Below are 13,885 nucleotides of genomic sequence, written 5' to 3'. Positions count from 1 at the left end.
CTGTGTCAACTCAAATGTGTCCCATCACCCGTGTGACCCTCTGCTCTTTCATCTGCATAACAGTCCACACAATCATAGCCCTGACTTCATGAGGTTGTTTGAAGAACTGAATGAGATAATAAATATGAAGCCTAGAAGAATTTCAGGCTCAGGGTTCAAAAAAATGTTAGCCAATGTGGTGTTTACACATTTACTGGTGGTTTCCTAGTGGTTTTCAAACAGATGGAATGATAGCCTTGGAGGTCACACCTCAAGAAATGTCGACCAAACCAATTCTACTTTTCCCTTTTATATTTCAGGTTTCCTTGAAGATTCACTCTGAGGAAAGAAATTCAAAAGCTTTTTACAAATGTTTGAAGGTTTATGATCAAATATATCATCACCTTTTCATCAAATATGTAGTTTTCCAAGATTCTCGACCATCTGAACCCCATCTTCCTCAAAGGAGGACATTCATGATGCTCCAAGGACCCTGGCCCACTGAAGACCAGTCCACTAGAAAACATTTCCTGACATCGAGCACTTAAAATATATCTTCCTTTCATTCCCACGGTCTTAGTTCTGGTCTCAGTTGAAGAAACTATTGATGAATCTCTTTCATTTTCCTGGAAGACTGTTAGTGATCCTGAAATGGTGATCACAGTCCTGAATCCTCTCCAGTTCACTTAATTACTCCTTGTTGGGCAGAGCTGGGGCATCATTTGTAAGCTTAGAGAACTCAGGCTTGTCAACACGCTGCCAGGTGTCCTGAATGTGAGACACGGAGAGGCGTTCAAAGTCTCTGAGATGTGACCGCAGCCTAGAGGAGGGAGGGATGCCCAGCCTCCCTCTGGCACCAGGACTGGACAATGCAAGCCAAGATGTCTGAGTTGGGCAAGTCCTTCCCAAGCTCACTCTGGACTAATGCCACGTGTGGAGTTACCGCCAACAAAACTAATGGTGTCTGTGACTTTCCTCAATTTTTCAGTCCCCAGGAAGATGTGTGGACGAAGAGGTCCAGGATGTGGGTTTTGGAAGGGAAGCCGTGTGGCTTCTGAGAAAGCGTGTGGGGTTGGAAGTGAGACAGACTTGGAATAGAAGCTGGAGTAGTCTACAGGGCTTCAGTCATTTTGCTTTACTGTTTGTCAAAGGCAGCTTGCTCATGGTGTAAAATGGGAAAGATAATATCTGCTTCTCCAGGATAATTAAATGAAATGATGGAGATGAAATGCCCAGCTCAGTTCCCGGGATACTGCAAGGACTAAGCTCAGGCCAGTTCATTTCTTTGTTTCTCTTCCTGTTTGCTTACTTCCCCCGTATTTGCATAGGTCGGGCCACCCATTACCTACTTGATATCTGCATGATGAGAGGAAGCATAAATGGGGGGGTGAAGGGATAGAAATGTGGAGAGATGAACGGTCAAATGCTCAAGAGAGGTGCCCCCTTCTGCAGGCTGAGATAAGGAGTGTGGAGTCAGCAATGCAAAGCACGCACAAGAATATGTGAGCTTCGCAGTAAGCCAGAGGCAGGCTTAAATCCTGGGCTGACACCAGCAGTAGGACTCCTTCAGGCAAATTGTGTAATAACCATAATGATGGCAAGGATAAATAATAATTAGATAGCTCAAAGTCATCGAGCACAACACACACACATGCAATTTTTTGTTCACAAAAACCACAGGAGGTAGCAACTACCATCATCTGGCTTTCAGATGTGGAGAGATGAAGTCATGTGTCCAGGACCATACTGCTCTGGGGGTTTGGGATCAGGACCCAGAATCAGACGCTCTGACACCAGAGCCCAAACCCAGCCACTGAGCAAACCCCTTTGAATTTCCCTTGTGGGCTCATCTAAGAAGTTCCCTCAGTCACACAGTATCTCGAAAATGTAAACTAAAAATCCGATTCGACATTCTTAATACAAACAGAGGGCAATAAATGTCACCCCGGATCCTTCACCAACATCAGCATTCATATTGCCTTATTATTCAAAAGAAGGCTTCGGGACAAAATGGAAAAAAGTAATGTACCATCCTCCCCACCCCCAAATTAATTCCAACTTTGGACAGTTTTGCAATTCTACCCTTGTGATGGATGGATGACAGCATGAGGGAAAAAGCAACGTCCAAGAGACGTTCTTTGGAATGTTAGTATCACACAGCCCACTCCACATGTGTGCCCACACACACAAATACACATATGTGTGCACACACATCTGTGATATCATGAGTAGAGAAATACTGTTGCAAGGAAAATCCCAAGAGAGGACTCTGGCAGGAAACCATGGAGGGACTAAAGTTCCATGGAAGACACTAGGGATTTTTTGGTTGTGAGACAAGAGTTATCGATTAGGAATCAGGAAATCTGAGATCCTGTGAAGATTTTTCCACTCTGCAGCTGTCTAACTATTGCAAGGCAAAGCATCCTTTCTCTGCACCCAGTTTCCTTATTCATATATTAGGCAAACTTGAAAGAGCTGATGGGAGAGCATTCCAGGCAATAGGAGCAGACAGCACAAAGGCTCTAAGGCAGGGCCATGTCCAGTATAATCAAGAAACTACAGAGAGACTATTGTGGCTGGAGGTAAGCAAAAGAGGGAAAGAGTAAACCAGCCATATGGACTTTGGCTTCATTCATAGCAAATTGGAGAACGGCTAGTTGGAACAGAGGAGCATCACTGTCTGACTTAGGCTTTGCAAGGACCATCTGGCTTCTGTGTTGTGAGAGAACTAGAGATGGGCATGGATCAGTAGGATCAGATAGGGGAGATTATGGTGCAAATCCAAGTGGAACTTGATGGTGGCTAGAACCAGAGGGCATTAGCAGTAGAGGTGAGAAATGTTATATTCTGCATAACCTTAGATGATAAAGGCAGTAGGGTTTCTGGATAAAGTGTCCACGAGGCGTGAGGCAGAGAGAAGTCATGAGTTGCTCTAAGATGTTGACTTCAACAACAAGAAGGATGGAGGTGCCATGAACTGAGATGGGGTTGTTTGCTGGAAGAGGTTTGGGAGGGCAGGAGATCAGGTTTGCTGTTTGGATAGGTCAAGTTTAAGATGCCTTAAGACAGCAAAATGACAATGGATGGAGAACACCTACAGGCAAGTGTGAAGTTGAGAAAAGAGGAGAAATTGATGACCTAATAGGGAAGTCAGTAGCTTATAGGTGGGCTTTCCAGGTGGCCCTAGTGGTAAAGAACCTACCTGCCAATACAGGAGACGTAAGAGATGTGCATTTGATCCTTAGGTCCGGAAGATCCCCTGGAAGAGGGCATGGCAACCCATTCCAGTATTCCTGCCTGGAGAATTCCATGAGGGGCCTGGAGGGCTACTGCAGAGTTGGACACAACTGAAGTGACTTAGCACAACACAGCTTATAGGTGGTAAATAAATCCACTGGACCAGGTGACCCAGGGAGTGAATGTAGGAAAGCACTGCCAAATTGATTGGTTAAACCCTGGGCTACTGAAAGAGATGTATTTTAATAATAGATAATAAGAGATGTATTTTAATAATAGATAATAAATATCAAGCACCGTGCACAGTCTTCTGCTATTTATTCCTTGTATTCTGTAAGTACAGCTCAGTCTACGAACACGGGGCCCCTCTTGGGCCCGAGGTATCCATTCATCTTTTCTCCTTCCCTCTTCCTCCTCTGTCTCTAAACACTGGAGTCTAAAGATTTATTTCAGTTGGGGTAGACAGAGACAGGAAGAAATCCCATTTTGGCATGCAAGCCTATGCTTAATCCTTATTGCTCAATCGGTTTTCTCAACACCCTGCCCTAGGAGAGTATTAGGAACTCTCCCAGCTATAAATAAAGGACACTGGTTCAATTTCATTACTGTTTCTTATGGGTCTAGAGCTCACTAAGTCATCTGAAGACAGAAATCAGTGGTGGGATTTGAGCTTTATACAAACCTCAGAAACTACCAATCAACAGGATTTGGAGTGCAAAGAGAAACTTCCTTGTCACAAGGCTCAGTAAATATCCCCTTCATCATCATGACTGGACTCAGATAAGTAACCTCACCCAATGACTAGGATTCAAATATATGAGTGTCAACTATCTGTCAGGCAGTGCCTGCAGTCTCCATGCTTCAGCCAAAGGATGTTGTAACCCAGATTTAAAACATGCCACACTCTCCCCTCCTGTATCATCCTTGGGGCTTCGCTGGTGGCTCAGACGGTAAAGAATCCACCTGCAATGCAGGAGACCCATACTGGCTCCCTGGGTTGGGAAGATCCCCTAGAGAAGGGAATGGCAACCCACTCTAGTATTCCTGCCTGGACAATTTCACAGACAGAGCAGCCTGGCGGGCTACAGTCCATGGGGTTGCAGAGTCAGACATGACTGAGCGACTATCACTTACACTTTTTTTTTTTCATGCTATCCCTAGAGGAGAAAGTTCAAACACTTTGGTCTGCATTTCCAGACCTGCCCCTCCAGCTAGGAGCCTTCTCTGTGTATCTTCCCCAACCTCAGCAGCATCAAGTGATGGGTGACTGTGCTCATCAGCCCATCAGCCCGATTTTGGCTTGATTACATTGAACAGCAAACCCACTTTACCATGTCAGCTTTAGGTGGTTGCTCACTCTCTCCAGCACCTGGGGCAGTTTCCCTCTGCAGGACCAGTTCCCATCCAGATTCGCAGACCATGCACCCACTACACACACCCAAGCAGCTCTGACAAAGGCTCTGTCTGTTTCACCAGGGGCCATTTGCACCACAGTTGCATGGGAGGGACACCACACATTTCTTCTTGAGAAGGATGACAACAGAGAAAGTTTTAACGGATAGAAAAGGGGGATGGTGTCACGCACCTGGTAATGTATGTATGACTGATGCAGGGCACCCAAAACTGGTGGTCTGTGACAATCAGGGGGGTGGGGTGGGGAGAGAGGTGGGAGGGGGCTCAGGATGGAGGCAATAGCTGTATGCCTATGGCTGGTTCATGCTGATGTACAGTAAAAACCATCACTATATTGTAAAGTAATCATCCTCCTATTTAAATAAATAAATAAAAAAAAAAAAGAACAACTAGCACATTCTTCAACTGAGGTTCAGTGCAATAAATATTAATCATATAAGACTCAAAAAGAAAAATAAAAGAAAAGGGGGAGGGCAAGAGATCATCTCTGAGGATTCCATTCACTGAAAGATCTTTTGTCTAGGAAGTGTGAATAGATTTGGGTAAGAAAATGCCTCTGGGGCCTGCCAGTCATTGGCCAAGAGGATCTAATTCCCAGTACATCATCCTCTGATTATTCAAGGGAAACAGACAGACAGTGTCGGGCAGCCAGGAAAGGAAGTCTGAGTGACAGTTCCCCCAAAAGTTGTGCTCTGAAGTTGTGGTGTTTGCAGAAGTGGGAGCATTCAAAGAAGTGGAAGTGGGGAGTGTCCGTCGTAACATCTGAACACCTCTGTCTGCTCCAAGTAGGACAAAACATGCCAGTGGGGCAGAAAGCGCATCGTGGACCCGGGTGCAGGCAACCCCAGGAGAAGCCCTTCACTTGGCCGCTTGCTCAAAGTGCAAACCTGAACCAGACCTGGAACTCACGTCAGCCTGTGCTTCCTCCGTGACTTAGGGACAACACTGCATCCTTGCAGAACTGAGGGCTTACGTGAGGCTCTTCATAATGGGCTTCCCTGATGGCTCAGTGGTGAAAGAATCTGCCCTCAACATAGGAGACCTGGGTTCAATCCCTGGGTTGAATTTTACAGTTTTCAACCCCAAATACATTGTTGTTGACTCTAGTGGGTTGAGACATAAAAGTTTCATGCAGTGGAACTAAAGAGACCTTTTTCAAAGAGAATAGAGAATTTCCCCCTTTCTTGGAACATAGAGCATGCTGATGAGAGTTAAGTTCTATCTACATTTAGGAGGAGCTGCAAAGGACCAGCCTTGCAGGGGTGTCTTTTCGTTTTCCCAAAGTTCCCAAACAGTAACTGCAGGGACCTGAGTGTCAGTTCCTGGTTCCTGTGGAGCCACCCAGACACCAGTGATCTGGGAGATTGTTACATCCCTACTGTTCACAAATGCTCCTCTGCTCAGAAGGTAGAGATTTGCCTCATGCCATGAAGACTCTTAATAAATGTTTAATTCCTCGAAGCTTTGCAAATGCCTTCTGCAGAAGTCTAAGAGGAGATGGAACAGGGATCTGGGAGTAAGTGGCGATGGTTAGGCTGACGAGCATGTCCTCATGCCCTCCCTCACCTCACTGGACGATAAAAGCTCTGGATCAATTTACATTCCCACCAACAGGGAAAGTGAGAGTCGCTCAGTCGTGTCCGACTCTTTGTGACCCCATGGACGATACAGTCCATGGAATTCTCCGGGCCAGAATACTGGAGCGGGTAGCCTTTCCCTTCTCCAGGGGATCTTCCCGACCCAGAGATTGAACCCAGGTTTCCTGCATTGCAGGAGGATTCTTTACCAGCTGAGCCACAAGGGAAGCTCAAGAATACTGGAGTGCACAGCCTATCCCTTCTCCAGGGGATCTTCCCACCCCAGGAATCAAACTGGGGTCTGCTGCATTACAGGTGGATTCTTTACCAACTGAGCTATTAGGGAAGCCAACAGCACAAGAGGGTTCCCTTTTTGCCACACACTGTCCAGTGGAATCTAGAAAAATGGTACAGATAAACCTATTTGCAGGGCAGAAATAGAGATGCAGATGTAGAGAATGGGCCCATGGACATGGGAAGCAGAGGAGGGTGGGATGAATTGGGAGAATAAGACTGGCATGTATACACTACCATATATGAAATGGATAGCTAGCGGGAAGCTGTTGTATAAAACTGGGAGTGCGGCTCGGTGCTCTGGAATGACCTAGGTGGGTGGGATGGGGGTTAGGGGTGGGAGACTCAAGAGGGAGGGGATACATGTGTACACGCAGCTGATTCACTTACTAGTGCAGCAGAAACCAACACAACATCGTAAAGCAACGATACTCTATTTTTTTAAAAGGTACTTGGTCAAAGAGTATTCATCTTCATCAATGTTACCAGAGACTCAGAACCAAGACGGACTTCCCTGGTGGCTCAGCTGGTAAAGAATCCACCTGCAGTGCGGGAGACCTGGGTTTGATGCCTGGGTTGGGAAGATCCCCTGAAGATGGGAAAGGCTACCCACTCCAGTATTCTGGCCCGGAGAATTCCATGGACTGTGTAGTCCATGGGGTCGCAAAGAGTCGGACACGACTGAGCGACTTTCACTTCACTTTCACTCGAACCAGGACACATGGGGAAAGTTCTTCATTTTCAGGGTGTACTGTTTATATCATCAAGAGTAAAGTGCTTCCTAATTATTCAAGAACAAAACGTCATGGTAACTTCTGAATAATGAAATGCATTTTAATATGTAAAAAAAAAAGAAGCAAAATGTCCAAAAATAGAGCACTGGTTAAATAAATTATGATAGAGTCATATGACGAATTCTTTGCAGCTGTTAATCGTGTTGTAAAGGGACATACAGGTGATGAAAAATGTTCACCACTTGGAAAGAGAGAAAATAGAGAACAAATTAATATCACACTTTTTTTTTTTTTTTTGGCCAAGCTGCACAGCATGTGGGATCTTACTGCCCTGACCTGGGATCGAACATGCAGCCCCTGCACTAGAAGCACAGAGTCCTAACCACTGGACCACCAGGGAAGTCCAATATTTTGCATTTTTGTAAAGGAAAACACATGTGCATATGAAATAATGTTTGCCCAGTGAAAAAGGAGAGGAAGAGGGATGGAATTCTGATTACAAAAGTGATGACATGTATCATGAAAAGTAAGAAAAAGCACAAGGATGAAAACGTCACCATAATTCTTTCAATAGGCAAAACCGCTTTATATATGTGTGTCTGTGTGTGTCATTAAACGTTTAAAATGAGAAAATGATGAAATACATTTAAAATTGCTTTTGAGCAACATTTGACAACTGATGGGAACAAAAACAGCGCAGTCGAAGGGCTCAATGTCTTACATCTACTCCTCTGACCGAGATGCGCCCAAAGACCCTTCCGGGGAAGAAACATGCTGCAGTCAGCGTATCTCTGGTGACGACAGTGTTTCACCAGCTGTCGACCGGGTCAGCTCCAGCCCTGGCTAACCAGCTGAGGACCATCTGGTGCACATTTCCGTTGTGACCAATGAGAGAGAAAGGCTAGGATGGGCTTAGCCCACCTTGCCAGCACTGCCAAGCCTGGTTCTAACTAGATGCTTTACAAACATCATCTCATGACTTCCTGTGTGTGTGTGGTTATTTATTTTTAATGGAAGGATAACTGCTTCATAGTATCGTGTTGGTTTCTGCCACACATCCACATGAATCAGCCATAGGCATACATAAGATACTGCCAAGCAAAAACTGAGGCCAGAGAGTCAGCGATGCGCCCACGGTGCCCGGCTCATAACAGGAGACGTGGAAGCAAACCTGGGTCTCTGCTGTTCCCGCCACCCCACGTTCATGACCACATGCCCTTTCGTTCCCCTTGAGAGGCCTGAGTGAGCACCACAGTGAGCACAGAACTGAAGGGACCACACTGCCTGCTGGCTTTCTGGTCCACCTCTACTCCTCCTGGAGGCCAATAGGCCCTGTGGGTGGCTCTGAGCTCACAGAGATGTTTCAGTCTCTGTGGGCCAACTCTCAGCCCCCTGGAAGCATCTTTTCTCTACAGATCTGCCGAGCATGTCCTCAGCCAGGGGTTAAGAGGATAAAAGGCCTAGAGCCGTAGGCTTATGAAGTCACAGATTCAAAGTGGAAAAAAATGGGACAGGGTAATTCTTAACAGGAATGTGGATTTGCTAGAAAAGTAATCCGGACGGTCCATCTACATAAGCCCGTGGCTATCTGACGTCTGTTCCCTCTCCATAGGAATAATTTTTTTTTAATGCCATTTCATGGGGAAAGAGAGATCAAATTTTTATTAAAATAATATGATGGAATTTCACAGAAAGAAGGACAGTTAAAGATCACTGAGTCTTATCTACTCTCCTTGTGCTAGATGGAACCCTTGGCTGCAAGTGATAGAAGTCCCAAATCAAACCACATGTGATCCCTACTCCCTATCTGAAGGTGGGAAGGACTGAAAAGGACGGCAACACATTTTAATAAGAGAAGAGACGAGAAGGGTTGTTTCTGACAGAATCAGACAAATCAATTAACTGATCTCTGGCAAGCAAAGATAATTGCATTTCTGAGTCTATTAAGGCACATCAGGGCTAGTTAGCTGATTTCACAGGGAGTTTAGCTGTCACTGGGCATCAGGCACAACGGGAAATGTCAGGGCAGCAACACAAGATGGCATTTTCTTTCAGGAGCCTCTTGACTTAGGAGTGAACCGTTTTCACTTCGGCAGAGATGAGGCAAGTGAGTTTCTGCAGGGGGGATTTCGACCCTAATATTTCTACAAGTGTTTGGCCTTACACATCAGATCCTGATTATAGGTCCTTTTTGTGCAACTCTTCTGTGGGCAGGACAAAATTTACATGTAAAATCATCTAAAACTTCTGAGCAGAAAAATCTTCTAAATGACATTGTAAAGAAGGAATGGAGGAAAGACAGGAAATGAAGCTGAATATCAAGTGATGAAAACCTTCACATAGATTATAATCATGTGTGAGTGAGTGAATGACAGAATAAAACATAAAAGATACTCTTTAGAAGCAGGGGGAAAGAGGATTCACAAAAACTGGGCTGAAGAGAGAAGGTGAATATCAATCAACATACAGAAATAGTTTGGAGAGGAGGTTATATTTGAGCTGGAGCTTGCAGAGGGTAGAATTGTCAAGGCAGATATTAATATTAAGGAAATGGCAACCCACTCCAGTACTCTTGCCTGGAAAATTCCATGGATGGAGGAGCCTGGTAGGCTACAGTCCATGGGTTCGTAAAGAGTCAGACACAACTGAGCGACTTCACTTTCTTTCTTTCTATAGTTCCTTTTGGAGAAGGAAATGGCAACCCACCCCAGTGTTCTTGCCTGGAGAAACCCATGGACGGAGGGTCCTGGTGGGCTACAGTCTATGGGGCTGCAAAGAGTCAGACATGACTAAGCAACTAACACACAGGGTCTGAGCGCAGACAATAACATAGAAGAAGTTTAGGATCAACCCACTGAGAGTCTGAGCACTGGGCTGAGAGAGAGCAGAAGGAAGCTGGGGGATTTTTAAACAGGGAAGCAAGATGGTAACATCAACCTTTTGGGATAATAACTCCACTAACAATGTGAAGGACAGACTGGAAGCCAGGATTCACAGGTAGAAGGGACCATTTAGATAGCCTCTACTCTATACCAGTTGCCATGCTAGCTGTTTGCTCTGCATATATTAATTAATGCAATTAGCACCCTACCTGATCAGATTACCTCACAAGATGGACTTTGTCATTACCATTTTAGAATGATAGCTGCCTCATGTTGTCAGAGCCTATACATCGCAGAGCCTGACTTCAAAGCCAGGTCTGACCCACCGCCAGGCTCCCCAGCGCCTCCCTACCCTGCCTTTTTATCAGGATGAGGCTCACTACCAAGCACAGAGGTGACCATTCATGAAGCCTTTGACTGGTTTCAGGAGATGCTCTTTGAGAATTCGCCTTAGCCCTTAGCCCTAAATCCTTGAGCTCACCTCAGTATAAACTTCGGGTAAATGCAAGTTGATTGCTTGTTCAACATCACCAAAAAGCAGTATACATTCTGGAACTAGAAAAAACTAATGATAAACATAAAAGTGCTGTAAGCAAGTAACTCCCTGATCAGGATACATCCCCGTTCAGTATTCTCAGTTCTGTATCCATGTGATTTCAACACAGCATCTGACACAACACAGCATCTCACAGCAATCAAGAGTAGGGGAGGTGGCTGGGACCTCCCTGGTGCTCCAGTGGCTAAGACCCCAGGCTCCCAATGCAGGGGCCTGGGTCTGATCCCTGGTCAGGGAACTAGATCCCACATGCCACAACTAAAGACCCTACTTGTTCTAACACCTAGTGCAACCAAATATATATTTTTTTTAAAAAAGAGGGTTGTCTATCTTGGCAGACAGGGTAAATGAACTGGCATATCTGGACAGAGGCTCAATAAGCTTCTCATTAACTGGAGAAACCAAGTGGAACACAGATGACCACAGTCAAACACAGTTCAAAGAAGGACAAGTTCCTTCTTCTCCAAGCCCCAGCTCTATTCTCTCCCATCCAAGGACAGAATGGAGCACACATCCCCAAAGCCCACTTTCTCTCTCTTTGACGACATCAAGAGATCATCCACCATCTTTCACACAGGCCCCCACTGCGCCCGCAAGGTCTGGATGGCAGGCATCACATCCCCATGGAGTGCTGCTAGGAAAGTAATTACATTTCACATACACAGGGTGCCTGTGAGGTTCAGAGCAGAAAAATCCTTAGCCCTTGAGCTCCAGGGGTCACGCCTGTCAGGAACTGCCCCGGCAGAGGCAGAATCCTGGCGAGCATCAGGCCCAGCCTGCCCACAGCTCCCTGCTCGCATAATCTAGGGAGGGGCTGGGGACCATCTGCATCCAGGTCTTCCTGGAGCTGGGACCTCAGGGGTCTCAGAGCTCCTGCTATCCCCCCAAGAAGTCTAATGGACGTCTTCCAAAAGTTGCCCTGGCCTGTTCCTGAATGTAGCTAAACTGAAACCCACTCTCAAGCAACTCTGATCATATAATTATGCCCCCATCCACACTGAAGTGTGCCTAGACTTCCACACTCCTTGACTCCATGAAATGGAAGCATTAAGAGCTGAAAGAAAGCTGTGAGAGTCTTCCTTGCTCTGGGAGATGAGATGGACCAGTGGTCTCCAAGCATTCAGGATTTGCATATTTACCCATAAAAATATTTTCAGGCATGCAGCCCCAATATATGTGTGTTTATTTATAAATCATATGCATGTACAGTTCTACTCATAAATGGTATGTGTTATAAACGTAAGAAAGGTATTTAAAAGATAAGAAATGTGATAATTCAAAGTTTAAAAATAATTATTTTATGTGTTAATGGAACACATAACTTTCTGTAACATACACAGTAATCAAAATATATATAACATATATGACATAGATATACAGTGGTAAGTATACATACAATGATATACAATAATAAAAATCACATGTATTATATATTAAAATATACATATGAAAATGTAGAATAGTGATTCAAAGTTCTGGTTTTAATTCAGCCCAATCCAATATTAGACTTTAGCAGTGAACATGGCTAAATAAGATGCCTCCCCAAACCATGTAGATATGGAAAGAAGAGTACCACAGACTTACTGGATAACTCATGAGTTCCATATGCATTTTCAACCAGTGTTACCACCCGCACGGAGCTCTCTTTGTGCCCTGGATGTGCCATTTTGAAATGTCTTGCTAACAATAATGATTTCACACAAGCTTCAGTCAATATCTGAAAGTCAATATACAGCTCAGATGGGGTGCATTATTAATAATTAGGGTTACAAATCCATATATAAGTTCACATTTCTCAGTCTACTGAGTGTTGGCTCTGATGAACTGGTGGTCACTCTTTGTCAGCGTGAGATTCAAATGCCAAAGTCAGAGTACATCCTCAAAAAGTGAACCCAGCTGTATTTTAATTGTGTATTTTTAAAAGACATTGTAAATTCTCAGTTCTGAGTGAACTGGGTACAGGTGTATGATATGTGGTTTGGTGAGCTGGCCTCTACAAATATTGATCCTACAGACATCTTTTTATCAGAGTTACACAGGCAAGCTTCATTTCCAATAAATTCACCTTCTTTGAATGCTGACTGACAGATTTAATGGGAAGAGCGAGTAGGTAGGGGTGCAGGAGGAAGAGAGAAATTAGCATTTTCTGGTCTTTGTCAACTTATGGCTCATTTTCAAATGCACTAAAAGTCTGGGCTTTCCACTTGGCAGGGAAAAAATCATACAAATTCTTCCCTCGTGAATCCAAAATTCCCTCTGACCTCTCCTCACCACCATCATCTCCTGCCAGAGGAAAAACAAAACAAGAGAAACGAACAAACGATATAAAGAAGCACAATTAGTGAAAGCATACTCACCCTCTCTGAAACAGATCCACATTATAAAATTTATGTAGCTCTACAGAAAACTCAACCGTTCCTTGTACTTCAGACATGATCTTCTTGGTTCATTACCTAAAAAAAACAAGAGGAAATGAAGAGGTTGAGGTCTCATCAGCCAAACACAGACAGCCTGGGCTTCTACAACTGGACCCCAAGCAGCACTGATGTAGACGGACAAGAGCATCTGGCCAATGGACCATAATGTGTCCATGGATGTCATCACTCAGGGGGGCTCCTTTCAGAAGAAAGACGGAGAGAGATGAGATGACTTACATGATGCCAAACAGCTCACACTTCCAAGAACTAGGACTCAGACCCAGATACCCTAGTTTCTAAAGCTGGGCTAGTCCCCTGCCCTTCCTTACCTGTCAATGCCTGGAGGTGCTAACATCTGGCTATGGGCACATGCATAATGATCAACAGTGCAACAATCCCTCCTCTACTTGTGTGACCCTGAGTGGGTCACTGAACTTCGCCCAACCTCAGTCTCCTCATCTGTAATGGAAGGGCTGGTAACAGCACAGAAGTCTCATAGATGAAGGGAAGTTAAATAAATGTGCCACAGAGAGAACTTTGCACAGTTCCTTGTTGCTGTGGTTTGGTGCCTAAGTCATGTCTGACTCTTTGCCACCCCAGGGACTGCAGCACACACCAGGCTCCCGAGTCCTTCACTCTCCCCTGGAGTTTGCTCAAACTCATGTCCATTGAGTCGGTGATGCTATCTAACCCTCACATCCTCTGCTGCCCCCTTCTCCTCCTGCCCTCAATCTTTCCCAGCATCAGGGTCTTTTCCAATGTGTTGCCTCTTCCCATCCAAAGTATTAGAGCTTCA

At 45.0% G+C, this 13,885-nt stretch overlaps 1 protein-coding gene across 2 annotated transcripts in view; it reads right to left on the bottom strand.

Annotated features, from left to right (window-relative positions):
• The window catches only part of FAM135B (family with sequence similarity 135 member B), a 249,944-nt gene that overhangs the window by 135,655 nt on the left and 100,404 nt on the right, over window positions 1–13,885 (bottom strand). For both annotated transcript variants that reach the window (XM_043880471.1, XM_043880470.1), the window contains exon 2: window positions 13,030–13,125. In XM_043880471.1, the coding sequence (XP_043736406.1) occupies window positions 13,030–13,106 (77 nt within the window). In that variant the 5' untranslated portion in view covers window positions 13,107–13,125. The remainder of the gene's footprint in view (window positions 1–13,029; window positions 13,126–13,885) is intronic.

This window comes from Cervus elaphus, chromosome 21, assembly GCF_910594005.1.
Source record: "Cervus elaphus chromosome 21, mCerEla1.1, whole genome shotgun sequence".
Classification (NCBI taxonomy): Eukaryota; Metazoa; Chordata; class Mammalia; order Artiodactyla; family Cervidae; genus Cervus; species Cervus elaphus.
Note: the sequence above shows the minus strand (reverse complement) of the source record. Positions and strands in the feature narration are given on the sequence as shown.